Below are 20,265 nucleotides of genomic sequence, written 5' to 3' on the forward strand. Positions count from 1 at the left end.
TCAAGAAACTGTTCGAGGTTTACAGACATTTCAGGAATGAAACGATGCATTTAAACGCTGAAGAAATGCTGTTAATAAATCATTTCAGGCTTCAAACCGATAGCTCTTTGGGCTCATTATTGGAATCCCCCAGAGTGTTGAGTGGATGTGACTGAAGACACTTCTTCGTCTCCCTCGACGCCGTGAGTTACGGTCTGAGAGAGCGAAGGATGATGGGAGGGCGGGGGACGGAAAACAAGCAAACAATTGTCTTGTTTTGCCAAAGCGAACAGAGACGAGGAACACAGCGCACGTCTGCAACAAGCCTTTGCTTCTTTGTTTTTATTCAGTCACCATCTTCACAGTTTAATTCAACCATCATCACCACGACTAATGATCACAACTAAACTAAAACAAGATGAAGACCTACGTGTTCGGGCACAGAGGTTACACGTGGAGAGATGGATCAGAACAAAACTAGAACTGTTGACAGCTGGAATGGTTTGTATACAAAGGTACAAATGAATAAAAAAAATACAAAATAAACTTGTGCTTGTGTGTATCTGACACCACGAGGGTCGTCTCAGGTCACAATGGGAGGAACGCTGGCACACTGGCATACACACACACACACACACACACACACACACACACACACACACACACACACACACACACACACACACACACACACACACACACACACACACACACACACACACACACACACACACACACACACACACACACACACACACACACACACACACACACACACACAAAAGGCAAGGCGCATTGGCACTTGTAGGGCGGGCATGTGCGAGGAATGCCGGCTCCCGTTGCCAACTCACATCGCCACCGTCTGCTGAGCCAACACCGGCAGAGCAGACCGTGATGCTTCCGGGCCTCCGGGCCTCCACACCAGAGTCCTCGTGGCTCACAGTGTGACGCACATCAACCACCTCCCGCCTCGCTGACCGACCTCCAGTCGGGGCTTCTGTTTCAGTTCTGCTCCATAAACTTGGAAGTGATTTGTGGCGACAATCACTCTGATTTAGTGCTTCGGGTCAGAAACCGCATTACCCATAAAGCTGCACTGCTTCTACCCTTCCACCACGTTACACTTCATATGAACCCTTCACATTGGGGCTCGGACAACTTCCGTGTCAGAAAAACCTGACGTACTGTATTTAAACCATCTACAAACGGCATAGTTTTAACGTGTTAGCGTGGCGGTTAGCCGCTCTGCTAAGTTACAGTAAAAACACTTGATGTGCTGACGAGCTTTGAGAGAAGAATACTTCAAAGGACCTTCGTGTGGACCAACAACACCACAAAGGGTTGTGTAAGAGCGCTGAGCTGGGAAATAAATAAAGAACAGAGGAACTCAATAAATATGTTGGTATGTGAGGGCGAGTTTGGGATCTTTACAATCACATCATTTCACATCATGTTGCACACGAAATAACTTCATCTTCAGGTTTAGCCCCCCCCCCCCACACACACTAACTCATGCTATGGACCGTTCTCACTGAAATCTTATCCACAGAGGCTTTCAGTGTCAGTGAGAGGGGCTTCGACTCATCTTCAACCAACGTCAGGGTCACAATGAAGTGAGGAGAGCTGGTGGCTCCTGAGAGCATCACTAAACATCCCAACACAGGTAGTGTGTGTGTGTGTGTGTGTGTGTGTGTGTGTGTGTGTGTGTGTGTGTTTTGTCACAGTGCAGCCTCTGAGTCAGGGCAGTGAAACATACCTCTGGTCACATGCTTTGTGCCCCCTCAGACCCTCCTACCACCCGGATCTGTCCCAGCTCTGCTTTCCTAATCCTATAAACATTTTCTATGCGCATTCCTTCCTCCTTCCTCCTTCCTCCCCCCACCCCTCCAATCTTCTCTCCTCTTCTTTCTTCCTCACATTCAGAAACTTCCAAAGCCTACAATCCTCCGTCTTTCACCTCAAACCTTCTTCTCCACTCGCCCTTTTCCTTTCTTTATAAAGTTGTCCACTCATCAATCTCTCTTTCTATCAGCATCCTACATGCGCTGTAACTTCAGTCTGTAACCACGTGTCAGTACTTCACTTCTAACGTCAGGTCCACAGAACAAGCTGCTCAGAGACCCGGGGCTCTGTGAGGGAGAGATTATCCTGTAAACAGCACTCACTCGCCTTCAGGGGGCACTGGGACAAAAACACACGACTCAGCAGATAAAAGGGACGGAAGATAATTCTACAGCTCTGACTGATCCCAGTTCCTGGTTGAAAGTGGTCCTCCAGAAAGAGCACCCCCCCCCCACTCCTTCTCCCACTTCAAACCAGCGCAGGTTTCTTCGTGCTTGTTTCAGAAACATCTGGAACTGTTCTCCGTGGCAGCTCTGTGGGGAACATGGAGGCATTTCTGCACCAGAGGAAGGGGGGGGGGGGGGGGGGGGTAGAGTAACAGTCAGCAGTCCTCCTCGGGAAAGGAAAGAAGAAGAATTTGTGCCACCTGGTCTGTGGCATGTAAATTAGGAGGGAAGTTCCATGCCTGGGGGGGGGGGGGGTGCATTTCCCCATTTTGTGTTTCTCAAATGAGGTAGGAGAAGGTTCAGTCACTTGTTCACCCTTCTGAAGTTCCACAGGTTCAGTCTTGCATCCAAAGAAAAAACAGAAATCCGGTGGGGGCTTCACAGCGACACAATGATAGAGGGGGGGGGGGGGGGTCAGACGGATGAGTCCTCCTGTCGGTCACTTCTCCAGCAGCTGCTTCCTCTGCTGCTCCCACAGTGCCTCCAGGTGGTCCGCCCTCTTCAGGGCAGCCTATCAGAGGAGAGGACGCCATTTAAACACACGCTGTCAGTCATCTCTCATCCAACCGTGTTTTCTTATTGATCACAGAACGACGGGGCGGGGGCGGGGGGGGCTCACCTCATGCTGCCTCCGGAGATGACTGACAGTTTCCTCTTTCTTCAAGATGGCCGACTTCACTCTGTCAAAAATAAACCACAGAAAAGAGGACGTTAATGAAAATGTGACTTCTTTTGTTTTGTTGTTTTCACACCAAGCAGACATCGACCGACCTCATTCAGAACAAGACACAGGAGCTGAAACATGTTTGCAATAAATAGATTTTAACACATTATACAACTAAATAAATAATAATATTTAAAACAGAAACAGCTAATGAATAAAGTAAGTTAAACTGACCGTTGGTGGACTTCAGCCAGTTCCTCCTCCTTCTCCCTGGTGACTCTCTCCACCTCCAGCCGGAGCCTCGCTCGGACCTCTGACACCTCCACCTTCATCCTGCGGTTCTCCTCCTCCGTCATCACCAGCCGGTCGGCGAACTCCTGCCGTATCACCTCGGCCAGGCTGCGGCGCTCGTCCACCAGCTTGTCCCTGGTCTGAATGGATGTTCGAGAGGAGAAGAGGTAACAGAATGGTGAGAAGAGGCCTTCAGAGGAAACATGGAAGAACATAAACCGCCTGCTCCTCACCTGAGTGACGTCCTCGGTCTCCTGTTCTTTCTGTCGGAGCGCGGCCTGCAGTCTGATCCGCTCTCCCTCCGCCTCCATCTGCTGCCTCCTCAGCTCCTGTTGTTTCTCCACAGCCGCCCTCTCAGAGCGCTCCAGCTCCCTCAGCTCCGCCTCGTACTTATCCCTCACCCGCTTCACCCTGAGAACAGTGTTAACGGGACATCGGTGTCGGTCAGAAGCCGTTGGAGAGGAAGTGTGGGGGAAAAATAGGATTTGCAAAAAGTAAAAAGGATTCACATCATTCTGCAAGGATGCTAATCAATCTGTTCACATGACATCCCTTACACGTCTGTTCATCACGTTGCTCTCCACTGAGGTTCCTTCTGTTTTTCCCATTAAAAGGTTTTTTCTGGGGAGTTTTCCTTTATCTGATGTGACGGTCCACAGACAGAGGATGTTGTATGTACGCTGTACAGAATGTAAAGCCCTATGAGGCACATTTGTGATGCTGGGCTACACAAATAAATTGAATTGAACTAAAATCAAACAGTTATGGATGTCCACTACAGCAACAAACTCCCCAAAGTATATTTTAAGAACGCTCGTGTTTCTGACAACATCTTTCTTAGGAACTACATGAGTTCAATGGAACTGGTTGTGACGGTGCAGTCAACACACACACACACCTGTTGTCAGCTGCCCTCTCACACTCCTCCTTGTCCTTGCTGGTCTCCTCCTCCAGCGTCCAGATGGCGAGCTCGATCTCTTTGTCGCATCCTCGTCGCAGTTCTTCTTTGAGCTCGCGCTCGCGGCTCAACAGCCACGCTTCCTACACACACACACACACACACACACACACACACACACACACACACTCGGTTAAATGTAGAATTTCTTCCTTGTTGGTTAATTTTTCACTTATTAACAGGAAGTTCCTGGAACAGAGAGTGATTCACAACCAGTAAAATGTTCCTTACAGTAACTCTAAAAGTGATACATGATGACTGGTAATGCAGTGAAGAGAGGTTTTAACAGGTGAAGCTGCATGTACTAGAACACATTTCCATGTGTTAGCTCAGGAGGAAGCACATTCCTGCAGGAAACTTCATATTTTCAGGGTATTTAGTTTAGTTTCTTACACCTCACTGTGAACAAACCTCTTTTTTCTTGTAGTTTTCCTCCCACGTCTGCTTTTCGATGTCCAAACGTTCTTGTAAGGCCTTCATCTCCACCTGGTCACGCAAACAACACTCAATCAGGTTCCTGCTAACTGCCTGAGATTCGTGTGATGGATGTTAGCAGAGGTGCAGCTACTAGTTAATGATGCTGCTGTTATTCTGCACGGTTCACACTCCTCACCTGGTGCCTCCTCTCCTGCTCCTCTCTGGTCTTGTCCAGCTCTTCTCGGAGGGCCCTCCCAGCCAGAGAGCTGTTCTCTTCCAGCTGCCTCCGCAGATCCTCCAGCTCGCCGCGCTGCCTGCCGGAGAAACACAAAGAAGAGCCTTGACCAGGAGCATACAGTCGATTCACTCAGGAGGTTTTGGGAAACACCAAAAGGTTTCTGTGGAGCTCAACAATGAGGTTGCATGTACGAGATACATTCAGTGTTCTCTGTTCATCACAGGCTGTCAGCATCATCCATGTGGGACTAAATTTCATATTTTAAAATATGAAAAGGCAGCTATTATTGAGGGTTAACCATGCAAGTACAATGAACTGTGTTACAATGAACAGTCTGCATCCAAATGCGTACACAACATTCACAACGTCATAGCATTTCATTTAGTTCACACTGCCTCATGCTGTTTGTTCTTTTACTTTGGATGCGTAATAGAGTTATTTCAGTCACTTCTCTTCTAAAAGTCACTTGTGTTACAGCAACGGGTTTAATATTCTCTGCAGGATTGCAGGAGAGACACTTTCAAGCACCGAGCTGCTGCCGGGCACGATGCTGTTTAACAGTTCCTGACACAAACATCTCTACAGCTGCTCCAGTACAATGGTTCTCCAAGGTTCTCCTCAACAGAACTACCAGACTAGACTGGAACCACAACTCAGAACACCCAGAGGAGTTTAATGATTCAGCTTCTTGTTCTGGAGAATGACGACCAACTAGTGGAACATTCTGTGGATGTCTCGTAAGAAAAACAACTCCGGTTCATGACTTCAGATTTTCACAGTGGAAAAAGACGTGACCTCTGACATTACCTCGCAGCCAGCTGAGCCAGCCTCTCTTTCTCATCAGCCACCTCTTTGTAGAGCCGCCTCCTCTGCTGCTGCAGCGACAGCTCCTCCTCCTGAAGCTGCTTCTCATATCTGACACACATGAGCAGAAAGACACAGGCAAACGAAATGAAGGTAAACGATGTGGACTTATTATTCACTGGCAGAGCACACAAACATGAGAGCGCTGCCTTTTAACCAACTCTCTAACTCTACCGGCCTGTTCCAGGTCCAGATCACTCCTCGTGCACCACGGATGCAAAATTGAAATATAAAATAAAAATCTCTCTTTGTCTCTGCGTGTCACTTCTCTTGCGTTACAGTCAGCATGAATTCAGCGCTTCCAGAAATAGCCATGAGGAGCAGGTTGGATAAACTGGTAAGACTGAAGGCCATGTCTCTCAGGCTTTAAGCTCCACGCAGGCTGCTTGGTACGCAAGATGTTCACTTTCAAGCTGCTTCCTGCTTCCTGCTTCCTGTCTGAAGAGTTTTTCTTTGTTTCTTTCAGTTCAAAGAGCCGAGTGCGAGGTTAGACAGTTGTAAGCTGACTTCTACTGTGTTAATGTGTGTGTGCTTGCATGTTTATAGTGTCCATGAAACTACAAGTCACTAGATGATCAACTCTGTTATCTGTGTTCATGTACAGACCTTCAAACACCAGGACAGAGACTCAGAGGTCAACACGTTCGGTAGCTTGTAGCCGAAGACGATGCTTCGGTTTAAACAGTGACCGTGTTAACTGGAGACTCAATGCGTCCGTGGTTACTCGTAGTGACAAAAGCTGTTTAAAACACCAACAGAACACGACGGTGTCCTCGTGAAAGCCTTCAGTCGCTTTTAAACACAGACTCATCTGTGTTTATTATCTAAGCCAGGGGTCACTTGGCAGACTGCGGTCCGGTTCCGGACCCAAACGCCGTTGTATGCGGACCCGGACCTAAAACCGATAATTGACAGTTAATAAATAATTAATTCTAACAGAGAGCTTCTATTTTACGCCACTCGTTCAGCGGTCCAGGAAACACACAGACCAATTACATGCGTCATATCATATATGTGTATATAATCATATATGTGTATTCCTATAAACGTTGCAACTCCAGTGACATTTGCACACACACACACACACACACACACACACACACACACACACACACACACACACACACACACACACACACACACACACACACACACACACACACACACACACACACACACACACACACACACACACAGGAGAGAGACCCAACAGTCAGAGAAGTACGTGAGTCAGAGAAGTTATTTCACACGATGTTCTCTAAGAAGAGAAATCTAGACAGAGACCAGAGAGACCAGAGAGACCAGAGAGACCAGAGAGATTATTATCTCTATATATTGTATGTTTTATCCAGCCTACATGTTACTTGAAATAAGAAGATTTATTTATTATTAGAGTATATTATTTATAATTAATCCAGTTCAACGGAACTTTCTTTACTTGCTTTGACAGTCAGATGTTGACTCATACAGACGTTAATACAACTGTTGTTCACTATACATGGGACTAAATCAGTAATCGACCTTTGGATGAGGACATTCTCTCTAACTGGACCTCGCTGAACTTTAATTGAATACCTCTGATCTAACTGTTAAGTTACTCCGAGCCACCACGGACTCGGCTGAGAGTCACCAGTTAACGCGATTACTCGTTTAACATAATTCTGAATTCCAACATGTAAAACTTAAGTCAGCTGTCGGAATATTGATTCTGACAACTGAACACTCAACAACCAGACATTTTGATGCTGGAGACAGTTTGGATTCCATGTTTGAAGCTTCTAACTCTGGATGGCCAACATGCACCTGCATATGTTTGATGACGTTCTACAGAAGGCTGTAATGAGTACTGATGGCGTGACATGCCCACCTCTGTTTGGCTAGCTCCCTCTCTCTCTGACACTGCTCCTCCTTCTCCCTCTCCAGCTGTTGGCGGAGCTCCTCACACTGGCGGACGTAGCGCTGGGCCACCCGGTCGTCCCCCTGCAGCAGCTCCTCCTCGTGGAGCGTCCGCAGCTTCTTCAGCTCCTGTTTGTGCTTCGAGATCAGCTTCTGGATCTCTGGCTCCAGACCTGAGGGGGGGTGGAAGAACAGAATCCAGCTCAGGGCCTGCAAGAAGCTTACGGCTCACTGGATGAAACACGCTGGGAGGAAAATGTGATGATTCGTGTTTTGTTTTAAATAATGATTCTGGATAGTCATGAGTCAGATGACTTCGAGGCAGGTTTATTTTAGGTCCAAATATTGGTGAAAACAGAAGTAAATACAGCGAAGCAGTCACCGAGTAGAGAAACACAAAGAAGGGCTCTCGAGCTCGGTGACTCTACAAACACTTCATCAGCTCTGGCTGACGACTGTCTGGGACGTCTCATGGACTCTCATGAATCCTCAGGCAGGAAATAGGAACTCGGTAAGTGTCTGCTCCTCTTTGTTCATGCTGCCCTTCACGAGCCAGGAAACAGCCAGTACATTAGATTCATGATGGACAAAGTGTGTTTACTACATATAGTAGATGCAATGCAGCATGCGGCGTTGAGTTTGATGGTGAGAGTCAATACGAGTACTGAACAGAAGCTGAGGTCATGTCAGATTGCTGCTAAAGGATGCATGAATAAAAGAGTACTTGATAAGAAGTTACCCCCAAGCAAGTTAGAAGTACACAACATGACAACAAACGATTTTCTTTCTTTGTCAATTATTTTCTCAATTGATCGATTAGTAGTTTGGTGAGTAAAATGTCGACTAGTGTTTCCCAAAGCCAAAGAAGACGTCGTCAAATGTCTCGTCTCAAAGACATTTAGTTTACTCTCACAGAGGAGGAGAGAAAGCAGAAGATATCCACATTTAAGAAGCTGGAATCAGAGAACTTTGAGGCTGAAGTACCTTTCACAGTGATCTCTTTGATCTTCTTGGTTTTCTCGTCGATCCATTTCTCCCGGCGGATCTTCTCCGTGGCGCTCATTAGCTCTTTTAACTTCTTGATTTCCTGAGGAGGGGAAACGACGGAGGTGGTTTGGTGTCACAGAGAGGCGGCGCTGATAAATCAGCAGCAGGGTATTATTCTCATGTAAAGCTCGGGAGGGACTTTGTTCAGCTTTCACAAGGTGAAGACAACAGTGATGAAGTCAAGGGGTATGCATGTTAAGATCAAAGAGCCACAAGGGTAATAGGAGGAGTTCAATCTAACCCAACAGCATAAATCCAATAAGCTCTATATTTACATCTAGAGATGAATGAGAAAAGACTCACATGCAGACAGACTGTCCAACAGAAGGTGTGAGGGACAGACAAATGAAAGGAAAAAGGAATGGTAGAATGAGAGGGATGATCGTGCCATGATGACCAGGAGAGAGGAGAAAAAATAAGTTACCTCGCACAAGGGACCCAGAATTTGCCACACCTAAAAGCCAGGGAACAAAACAGATATACAGAAAAGGACGGAGAAAGACAGTGAAGAAGAAGAAGAAGAAGAAGAAGAAGAAGAAGAAGAAGAAGAGAGGGTAAACACAGTGGGAGAAAAGACAGTTAGACAAAAGCAGCACTGCAAGAAAGCGCTCCTTGCGACACGAAGACGCCAGATGCAAAGCAGAAGAAGAAAACTTAGAAGTGCACGAGCAAATTCATAAATCTCCGCGGGAACATTCGATCACCATCAAGCTGTTCAGCTGGAGGGAACGTCTTCTCACCATCTCATGCTGCTCCTGCATCTGTGCAATCTTCTTGGTGTACTTTTGGTCCACCTGCTTCAGCTCTCCCAACACTCCTTCACAGCGCTCAGTCAACAGCTTTTTATCGTTGATCAGCTGAAGAAAGACAGAACATAGTCTTAAACCACGAGAGAAGACGTGTGAGAAGAGCTGGATGCAGGTTAGGTTGTGTACGTGCAGCTACCTGATCGATGAATGTGAGGTGTCTCTGGATGGTGGCTTCATATTGTTCCCTCTGGAGCTGGAAGCTCCTGCTCAGCTCCTTCTCGGTCTCCTTCACGTGTCTCACGGTGAGCTCCCTCTGCTGGCCCTGAAGGAGACAAACAAGATAAACAATCCTGAGGTCTGGGTATCGTCATCCCACGTTAAAATGTACAGTAATGTGTGTGTGTTTCCCCCACCAGTGCGGTCTGCAGCATGTTGACTGCGCGTTTCTTCTCCTCCAGCTCCAGCTTGATTCTCATCATGGAGCCGGAGACTTCGGCGGCGGTGGCGGATGCCTGCTCGACACCAACCAGCTCCTCCTCCGACAGCACGGCCTGAGAACACGCAGGGTCACAAGCACAAGCGGTCAAAGTGTGTCAACTTATTTATCGCTTTTGTTATTAATCAGGAAATCCAACAACAGCGGGATTAACGTATCCTGAGAGCAGACAGACGCTGACCTCTCTGTGCGACCCCGAAGTCACCGAGCGTGGTCTCTCCTGTTCAGACTTCTCCATCTCGTCCAGGAAGCTCATGATGCTCTGCAGCTTGGCCTCGGACAGCAGGGCGCCCCCGTCTGGCAGCGCGGGATGGTGACTCAGCTGGCCGTGACGCTCCAGGTTGTCGGTGGTCAGAGAGTTGGAGTCTCCGTCCTTTAGGCGAGACACAGTGGAGATGCAGGTTAAAGTCGTGAACAGAGAAGTCCACTCTGGCTGGTGATCAGCGCTACATAACTAGGAAATGAATACTCGTATTAGTGTCACCTCATCTATCCAGGCGTATTTCTCTTTGCTGTAGCACTTGGGCTGTGACAGCCTCTCTGGCTCCTCCTCCAACAGCTTCAGGGTGTCCAGCAGATCGTTCAGGGTGGTTTTAGACGGAGCTCTGCTGGACAAAGCTCCCTGCCGCTGGTCCTCCACACTCACCGACCTCTGCAGGATCTCCTGCAGCACGGAGATCACAAACAAGCTTATAACGGACGGAACGATTATTGGTCAATCGTTTTTAATCAATAAAGTGCAGCTGGTGTTTAATTGTTTACCTGGGAACACTGGGAGGCTCTGCAATTAGACAAAGCTGGGGAAACTGCTCTGAAGCTGGAGAGCTCACCGAACTCAGCCACAACGTTCAGATTGGAGTCTGTGGAAACATTGAAACCAAGACCACGTCAAGACCAGGACCAGAGTGTGTCGAGGCCGAGACAAGACCAAGACTTTGAGGGGCTGAGACCAAGTCAAGACAGAGACCAAGGTAGGGCGAGACCGACTCAAACACACGGGCAGTTTAGTGATATCAGCTGCAGAGTCCTCTTTGTCTGAGACCGAGACACCGGGACTTTAATAAGTGGTCTAGAGATCCAGTCGAGTACTCCAACACCGCTACAGCTACAGTATTACAGGGTTCTTTCACATGATCTACTTTCCATGTTGTTTAGCATCCGTAACTGGATATGTTGTTGGTGGTCAATAAGGCTCACCTGTGTTTTTAGCTTTCACATCTGTGGATGACGTCGGGCTGTTGTTGCCCGCTGAGGCCGGACCTTTGTTGGTGAGAGAAATCTTCCTGCGTCCGACCACACCCGTTTGTCTCAGACTCTCCAGCTCCACCTCATGCTGAGCCTCTGCAGAGCGCTGCACTCTTTTCTGCTGCAGCTCCTGTAACACACCACCAGAGGGAGACGTCAGTCAGTCAACAGCTGTGAGCCTCAACTCTGTGTGATCGTTTCATTAATTAGGGTCTAGAACACAGTACGTACCTCAGGTGTGTTCACCTGCGTGGCAGCGAGGAGGACCAGACGGGCTTTCTCTTTACGAAGAGACTTCCTGTCGTTCTGCTGCTGCACCAGACAAACCTCTGCCTCGGCTCTGTCCTCCTGATCCCATAAAGGAAACACACAGAGGAGGTGTTATACACCAGGAGAAAGAGAGAGGAGGTGTTATACACCAGGAGAAAGAGAGAGGAGGTGTTATACACCAGGAGAAAGAGAGAGGAGGTGTTATACACCAGGAGAAAGAGAGAGGAGGTGTTATACACCAGGAGAAAGAGAGAGGAGGTGTTATACACCAGGAGAAAGAGAGAGGAGGTGTTATAGTGGAGAGCTAAACTGTGACGGTATTTACCTGAGAGCACTGAGAGCCTCTGTGATTGGACAAAGCTGGTGAAATGGCCCTGAAGCTCAGCTCAATTAAGTCAGCTGTAACATTCCAATTGGACTCTGTGGAGACACATTACAAATCAATACACTTACTATAATATTCATGATTGTGCTGACCAGTACGAGTGCCCTTAAATACCACACAACAATATACCACGAGAACTATAAGGACAACAGACTTTTCAATGCCCAGAAATCATAAACAAAACAAAGCAGCGGCATACAGACCGGTGTTCTTAGCTTTCCCCTCAGTGGGCGACATCGGGCTGTTGTTGCCCGGTGAGGCTGGACTTCTGTTGGTGAGAGAAATCTTGGGCGGCTTCTTGCGTCCGACCGCGCCAGTCGGCCTCAGACTCTCCAGCTCCACCTCCGCTGCATGCTGAGCCTCTGCAACCCGCTGAGCTCGTTTCTGCTGCAGCTCCTGTAACACACCACCAGAGGGAGACACAGGACAACGTTGTGAGCCAACGTATTCCAGGGAAAGCAGCCGCAAAGACGCTTGTTTCAAATGTTTGGTTAGGGTCCAGTGCGTGAGCTAATAAAGTAGATCTTAGCTCTAGCATCCACAGAAAGTGCTGCTGTGAGGTATTATGGGTGGAATTGGATCCAGTGTTTGTGGACCACGGCACAAGGATTAAAAGTCAGACTCTGTCTCTGCCTCTCTGTTGCATCAGTGAAACTTTATGTTCGTGCAGCACTAGAACAGCTGGAGGTAAATGAGAGCTGGGTACCTGGATGGCAGCCAGGCGGGCCAGGCGAGCTTTCTCCTCACGAATCCGTTTCCTGTCTTCGTCTCTCTTCTGCTGCTGCTGCTCCGGGCGACTGTCCTCTTCTGTTCTCTCCTCCCACTCCTACAAGGGAAAGACAGAGATAGTGTGACAGTTGATACTCTGTGAATAGAAAGAGAGAAACTAGACCAGTCCAGGCTATGGAGAATAAGAGGTGAGGACGGATGGACACCTTTCTTTTACTGGCGAGGATGCGTTTGAGCACCGCCTGGTTAGTGTGCCGTCTCTTGGCGTGGCGTCTGTACCAGCGCTGGATGGTGACCGCTGCCTGGTTCACCTGCTGAATAAACCTTCAGAACACACACAGGAGCTGCTATGAGTCACGGAACAATGGACGGGAGAACATCAACGCCAACAGAACAGTAAACACACAACAGTGGGTCTGACCTCTCGGCCTCCTCCTCGGTGACCTCCCTCCGTCGGGACGGGACGGGGCTGCCGCGCTGAGCCGACACCGGAGACCTGTTGTTGGAGGTGGAGGACGTTGAGGAGAAATTCTTCTGGGACTTTGTCAGGGAGCTGTTGTCTTGTGACGCCTCATCGTTTGCTGTGGCCTTCAGGATGTTGCTGAAAGAAAATTCAATTCAATAAAATTCCAATGATGAAATGTTACAATAACAACTCTGATTGTGATTATAATAAATGAATAAAGCAAGCAATGATGTTCATTCCAGGACATACTTAAAGGACGGCCTCTGGTTGGAGCTCTTGGGCGTCAGTGGTTTCTCAGAGTAGTTGTTGTGTAAGATGGTGGTGACCGAGTTCCCAACAGCTCCCTTGTTGCTCCTGGGAAGAACAAAAAGACACGGTGACCCTCTCCAGGAGATGCGTTTGTGTGATGAGAATGCCACTGAAACTTTTTCACACTTCACCCCCCCCCCCCCCCCCCAAGGCCTTACAGTAACAGATACTGTACATGCTTTGAAATTCTTACCATATTACAAACTCAATTTTTATGAAAGAAAAACGTCTCAGTGTGTGGGTGGAATTCCTGAAGGCAGTATCAGCTGCTATGATCAGCAGGTATGAAATGTGAGAAGCAGCTAGAAATCTAGAATGCTGCAGAGCAAGTAGTCACCGGACGGATGTCAGGCTTGTCCCTGCTCTACCTGGTGTGTGTGTGTGTGTGTGTGTGTGTGTGTGTGTGCGTGTCAGAGCCGCTACCCACCTGTTGTTGGCAGTGAAGGTAGCAGCCAGAGCGATGCCAGGCTCTCTTTTCTTCGGGCCGGTGGGAGAGTCCACGCTGCCAGTGCTGCGGGAGCTCGAGTGCAGCGGGAAGGTTCTGGGCTGATCGTCCTTAGAGACAGGAAACAAACACGCGTTACGTCTACAACTACTGAGAGAGTGACAAACCTTCAAATCTGTTTTTATGTCTGGAAAGGAGGAAACAAATACTTTAGTAAATCTCTTATATTCTGGTTTCGGCTACGTTGTTTAGCTATATAGCACAGATGATGATCAAGATGTTTATTAAATCAAATGTGTGTGGAGGTATCTGATGTCTTTCATGTAGTTATGTTGGATGTATAATGTATTTATATACCTATGTATTTATGTGCAGACTGTAGCAACACATTTCCTTGGAAAAGGACAAAAAGGATCTCTTTATATTAAATGAAATGTGAGTGTGGTTGAAGGCAGCTACCAGGATGTTCCACGTGGTTCTGTCTGGTGAGGCTTTGCTGAGGCTGGCCAGTTTCTGGCGTCCATCTGAGCTGCTGTCGAACAGGGCCAGGTAGTCCTGACTCTGGTCCTGACTGGGGAACACACACAAGTCAGCCACAGGTTGAACAATAGAACAATACTGCACAATACTAGCACTGCTATCCCCATAAAACCAAAACTATTTACATAGGAAGACACCACTAGAGTGGGTCAAAACATATTTGTGCAATTAGGGTGAAGTGTATTTTTAAGAGGCCGTCGTAGCTGTGAGCCAAGAACTTTTTTTTTTTTAAATCCGCCCTTTAAGTGGTAAAAAAAGCATTGTGGGCTCAATTTACACACAAGAAGGGCTTAGCAGTGCACGATACGCAATTAAACAACGGCACACAATGCAGGAACCTCAGGTCATGGCTTTCAGAAGATTAACTGTTGTAATGACAGCTGCAGAAAGGGGACTCATCCCCGGCTCTTCTCCTCCCCCAAGTACTGGAATTCAGTATGTGGCAGCTGACCGTCTGCGAGGGGGAACTCCGTTATGGATTTCATGCAAATGCGTGCATGCATGTGTTGATCCCGACGACCTTCAAATAGCCGTACACACCAGCTCCTCCATCAGGAGGCACAGATGTAGGCTGACCTCTTGCCTGGCCTCCTACGCTATGTGTGCTGTGCTGTGCTGTGCTGTGCAGGGTGTCTGGAGAAGTATAGAAATGAGCATGTGTGTGAGCATGTGTGTCTTCAGAGGGGGGTGAAGCCAGCTGGCCCAATGAAAAGCAATCTGACAACACAATTGAGGCAGCACATTCCTCCACTTTCTGCTTTTCAAGAGAGTGGTGCACGGAGGGGAGGAAGCAGTGGAGAGGCAGAGGGGTGGCGAGTGACCCAATGATGGCCCTGAAAGACTCAGAGACTTGGGGGGTGGGGGGGGTGTCGGTGGTACTTAGAACGTCTTTAAATTTAAAGGGGGGGGGGGGGATGGCGGCAGCTGCCGGACAATAGAAGCAGAGCGTGCACACACACTTTCCTTTCACTGGCTCCTGCTGGGGGGGGGGGGGGGGTAATTTGACCCCAAGGTCCCGGCCCTCCCCCCTCTAACCTGGGACAAAGCAAGTCGCTGCACCCCGCGACCCTAGCAACAGCCGCCCAGCTCCCCTCCACTCTTTATCATGCCGGAGCTGGCGCGCCACAATTCCCATTGTCCTGGAGCTTCAGGGCTGCCAGCTGTTGCTCGCTGAAGAGAGACTCTCTGGTTTAAAGAGCAAAGACTCCGCGCAAGAGCTCCAGGGATTCAGAGCACCAGCACCGCTCCAAGACCGTCTGACACACCTTATCTGAAATGCACACATTCTTTTCTGTCGTTTACAAAAACATGTGTGTTACTGTAAAGGTCATCTGATGATCCAACAGGAGGACATGTTGTGCCTGAGGCTTTGCAGAATACAATCAGCACATACTGTGCTCTGTGCACTTTAGTGTGTCAATGTCAGTGATAAGGAATGAAGGGAAGAGTTCTGGCCCAGAGGAATAAGAAGGGATACCAATGTGTTACCAGCATGCATAGTTCCAGTGTTATTACATCAGCAGGTGTGTGTGCATGTGTGTGTGTGTTTGCACCTTAAACTGATGTTGGCCTGCTGATTAACCTGCGTGGTGCTGTTGCACCGCCGGAGGTTCTTGATGGAGCGGGAGCTCCCAAAGCTGGCATCACTCTGTGGATTTAGAAGGTTTGTTTGCAAACATTACACACATCATGGTGTCCTGGAGAATTCTGAGACAGTTTGCTCTTTCCTGCATCTTGATTCGATCAGAACTCGTAAACAGTCAGCAGCTCCGTTCTGCCGCCAGCTCAAAAGTGCACATATGGCAGCAGACGGTTACTCACCAGGGTGTTGCGTTTTCCTCTGCTGTCACCAGCCACAGAAACCGACACGGACCGAGAGAAGTACTTCCCAGGTGATGCACTGCTGGGTCTTCTGGACATGGGCAGCTGGGAGCCTGCCAAGCTGAGGTCCAAGGCATCTCCGGAGGCCGCTGTCGGGATGGATGAAGGGCTACGTGTTGCATGCATCCTTTAAAAAAACCTGAAAGAGAGTCAGATAGGCTTGAATGTAAGACACACTTCTGCCACAACAACAGAGGAAGTAACATCACTTTCCCCTCGACTGTTTTGTCTCCCTGGGTAACCGACAACAAACCCACTCACTGCTGAGTCAACACATCTGGGACAGTCTGACAGCAGCTAACGCTAAGGTTGTTAGGACCCGTTACTGTGTATCACGTTAGCTACGGACCATGCTAACGTCAGGTACGTTAACTTATAGAAATACATAAAGCTATGAGGCTAACAGTAGCCTGGTGTTGCTAAAGTGTAAGATAAGATATATATATATATATATATATATATAAGCACAGTGGATAGAGCAAACAAGACATAGTAAAAAAACAGATCAAAACATTGTAAATAAGTAATAAAACAGTAAAGAATATTAAAAAAGTAAAGAAATCCACAATAACTACTGTATTATATATATACAGACAGAGTAATTGTAGTATCGCAGTGTGTTTGTATTGCACAGATGTTTAGTGTTGTGTTGTTGGGAGCACAGCTGGTTGTGCATCCTGAGCTCGTGCGAGACAAACACTTTGTTTTCTGACATATTACCTGCTGCTCCACTTCGACAGGTGTGTGTTATCATCTTCCCATCACAAGCACGTGACAGGAGGTGTGATAATAAATATCGCTGCGTATGAAGCAGCACGAGCACGAGCAAAACAACACATCTAGTCGTCGTTAGTTAGCATAATATTACATGCAAGCTAATAGCTACTGGTACAGCAAGCTAACACGGTCATTGTACCGTTAATAATAACGGTACATTTGACGTTAGTAACGTTATCTTATCGACTGTTACTGATTATTCCAAACTGATGCAACGTCATCAATCAACCGTCCCATCGACCCCAACAATGTCGGTTGTCGCTTTTCAGACTACTTACTTCTTCACAAGCTGGATGGCACCATTGCTGATACGCTCTGTGTTCGGTTTCACGGCTTTAGGTCCCGACACAATCCTCCTGATACCCAGAGAAAGTACTCCGTTGACTCAGTGGGAGCCAAATAACGCGTAACATCATCTCTGTGGTAACGAGGCACATAACGGCAGCCTCTCGACGTCTGTGATTGGCGGAGATAGAACATTGTCTCTTTGTACGTGGATCTGATTGGCTAAGCCGAGCTGTCCGTCTGACGTGTGGATTCCAAGGGGCGTGGCTCGAGCAACGGTTTGGTTGACTTTGCAGAGGGAGGTGTGAGAGGGCAAAATCACATTTTTGAGAGTTGGGAAAGACTTGAACAGAAATAAAAACTCAGATTTATTTATAGTGATTTTATTATTTGTTCCCAGACTCCTCATTAACAGAATCAACATGTAAGATAAGGAATATAATAGGCCTGCTTCAAATGCATTGATTTGCACTATACCCTGGTCACTTTCAGACATCTCAACATATACAGAACGATTTAATCAGAACATGCCCTATCATATGGAATGAATTACATTCAATATCCAGATATCCCAACAACAAGATCTCCCAACAACAATAACAACAATATCAGAAATAAGTCCGTAGAAATAATTTAGCTTCTTTTAAACTCCACAGCAGCCCTCCACACGTCAGCCCCGTGTCCCAGCCTGATGTCCTCTGGTAGAAGCTCGAGCCCCAGCAGCACTGGAAGGTTTTTCTGCTCCAAATGGACCTCTAAGGTGGACCTCATGCTGGAGACGGCAGGGAGAGGAGGGCATGAAGAAAAACAACTGTTAGCACTGCCTCCATTGTTTACACCACACGCATGCCTATTCACTTCCCTGTCCAGCTGCTGCTTCAATAGGAATGACCTGTGGCTGAGGGGATACAACTTAAGCTCCTTTCCCCTGACAGATGGCTGCCTGGAGGGGTCACGCTCTCTGGTCCTGGAAGTCAGAAAGGCTCCAAATCCCAGGGGAGAGCCCCGGGTGAGACTTCCACACTTTGCTCTGATTAAGGATCAATGGATTCCTTTAGACGAGGGTGGTGATCTTTAAACTGACGATAGCCACACGTCTTACATTCATGAGCTTTCAAACAAATTCTCATTCCTATAAACACCTCTTGGGTAAACTAGGGAGTAGATGTAAATAATGCAAATGTTTTGAGGATTGTTTTACCATTTGGCGCATTACTTCCTGCAAAAACTAAACTCACAAATGGTCAGTTTGGTTGTGTTTTCACTACGGAGGGGGCAGTGCAAATGGTTTGTGCTTACTCCCAGTGTGGGTGGTAACCCTGCTCCGGCACGGCATTGCTCGTCTTCAGCAGCAGAATTTCATGCAGCTCCAAAGAGAAAGTGTCAACATCTGTGCCGGCGAAGAAAACCTTCAGCTCCTTCCACTCTTCCTCAGACAGCTTCTGCTGGAACTCGGGGGGAAGCGTCCGAAACGGGTCCTGAAACATGAATGTAAATTAAGTGTAATCTGTTCTGTGGCAGAAACCGCTGTGTGGACTGAATTCCTCAAATTCTGCTTTTATTGGGGTCAGATCTGGGGGCGCCGGCCGTGTCAGACGGCACACTTTCAAAGGATTACAGCCCAGAACATTTAACTCTCCCTGGTGTTTAGGGTCAGCCACTGGCAGCCAGCGCAGGTCACGACTGAAGATGAAGTCTAAAAAACAAATGCTGTGGTCACTACGGGAGGAGTTTCTTTCATGGATGTTTGCGTTTAAAATTCTTAAAAGGGGGCTTGGCATATGCACAGTTTAACCGTTGTTTAGGCTTAGTGATTGGCTTATTTAAAATGTCTAAAATAGTTGGAAATAAAACGATTGATTGATTTCTAAGGCCCTCTTTTCTATACAATGCTCAATTCATGTACCACAAAAATGACATGTTCTAAAATAAAGTATATTCATTTGGGGGCGTTTCCACACAAATATTGATAGATGTGAATGTTTGCGATTAAATCAGCGTATGTATATAAATGTATATATTTCTGCCACCCCGTAATAAATAGTTCTCTTGATCCGCCGCCGTATGTTACATATTTTACTTACTTGATTTCTGTTCAGCATGAGCTCAGATTTCCAAGAAGTCAGGAGCTGCCAGGTGAATACGCTGTGTTCAAGTCTGCTCTCCCCCAGACCCTGAAATGAAAATCAAACAGACAAGTTTTAATATTTCAGAAACATACCGGTTCGTTTAGAGTTTTAGCTCCTCACTCACTGCTCTTCAGGGGTTATTTATTGTAATTTTTTGTTTGTATCCCTTTGTTTCTATTTGTTTCTGTATGAAAACTAGTGAAACTTGCTTGACTTGTGTAATCATCACAGTGAACATCGGCACTGGTACATTATCATTGCATGGTACATTTTCCCAAAAATAAAAACGTAAGTTATGATTTAAAGTACAATGTAAACTTATGGACCTGAATACTACCTGTTTTAATTAGCATCAGAGCACTAGAGCGGGCTGTGAGATTTGATTTTTATTTCATTTATTTCCACACATTAGAGTCAAAGAAATAGTATTTAAATGTGTGTTTTATAGAAAGAAAAACAACCCTGTAGAGATGCACTGCTTACTAAACGATGTCAACATAACCCCGTTCTTCACATAGCAGTGTTGTCAGTCATAGCTGTAGGTCTGGAGGTTTCTACCTTGGCTACAGTGCTGGAAATCTGTGTTTCCATCTGCAGCGAATCAGCGAGGTAGGACAGCAGTTGACCTCTCGGATCTCCGCCCGTCTTTCCGAGAAAGCGAAGGCCGATCTTCACCACATACACGGCACCGCAGACCTCCGTGTACGAGCGCAGCACCGTCCTCATGGCGCTGCTCACCGAACCCTTCAGCGGTTCCTGTAGGACGGACGGGAAACTGTCAGCAGGCCAGCGAGAGGAGAGCGAAGGGAAGGAATCTGACTTCTAACAAAGCGGCCTCACAGAATCCCACAGGGGGAACTACTGTGAACATTCTTAAGGCCTTCACACACCGAGGGGGCGTGGAGAATAAACGACAC

At 47.4% G+C, this 20,265-nt stretch overlaps 2 protein-coding genes across 3 annotated transcripts in view; both read right to left on the reverse strand.

Annotated features, from left to right (window-relative positions):
- Positions 1–289: 289 nt before the first annotated feature.
- Positions 290–17,428, reverse strand: cep131 (centrosomal protein 131). 2 transcript variants are annotated; one of them, XM_076081571.1, is made up of 29 exons: positions 17,213–17,424; positions 16,098–16,296; positions 15,830–15,924; positions 14,196–14,307; positions 13,719–13,846; positions 13,232–13,336; positions 12,938–13,117; positions 12,723–12,840; positions 12,494–12,613; positions 11,991–12,183; positions 11,728–11,822; positions 11,364–11,480; positions 11,085–11,262; positions 10,650–10,747; positions 10,372–10,551; positions 10,069–10,260; positions 9,805–9,942; positions 9,588–9,713; positions 9,383–9,499; positions 8,580–8,682; positions 7,567–7,768; positions 5,643–5,750; positions 4,794–4,911; positions 4,592–4,666; positions 4,121–4,263; positions 3,456–3,633; positions 3,166–3,362; positions 2,887–2,947; positions 290–2,778 (listed from the first exon to the last, which is right to left on the reverse strand). In XM_076081571.1, exons 2-29 carry the CDS (start codon positions 16,281–16,283, stop codon positions 2,707–2,709), a joined length of 3,735 nt encoding a protein of 1,244 aa, XP_075937686.1. In that variant the 5' UTR covers positions 16,284–16,296; positions 17,213–17,424; the 3' UTR covers positions 290–2,706. The 2 variants fall into 2 exon arrangements, with proteins under 2 accessions (XP_075937686.1, XP_075937687.1); XM_076081572.1 differs by lacking the exons at positions 290–2,778; positions 2,887–2,947; positions 3,166–3,362; positions 3,456–3,633 and adding an exon at positions 3,689–3,902 and having other exon boundaries at positions 17,213–17,428.
- A 158-nt stretch (positions 17,429–17,586) lies between these two features.
- Positions 17,587–20,265, reverse strand: part of rnf213b (ring finger protein 213b) — a 39,859-nt gene continuing 37,180 nt past the window's right edge. Inside the window, exons 62-65 of the mRNA XM_076081566.1 lie at positions 19,907–20,104; positions 19,304–19,393; positions 18,519–18,697; positions 17,587–17,991 (exon numbers count right to left, since the gene is read on the reverse strand). Coding sequence (XP_075937681.1) covers positions 17,853–17,991; positions 18,519–18,697; positions 19,304–19,393; positions 19,907–20,104 — 606 coding nt within the window. The 3' untranslated portion in view covers positions 17,587–17,852. The remainder of the gene's footprint in view (positions 17,992–18,518; positions 18,698–19,303; positions 19,394–19,906; positions 20,105–20,265) is intronic.

Source organism: Anarhichas minor, unplaced genomic scaffold (assembly GCF_050575085.1).
Source record: "Anarhichas minor isolate MPS153535 unplaced genomic scaffold, ASM5057508v1 ptg000082l, whole genome shotgun sequence".
Lineage (NCBI taxonomy): Eukaryota > Metazoa > Chordata > Actinopteri > Perciformes > Anarhichadidae > Anarhichas > Anarhichas minor.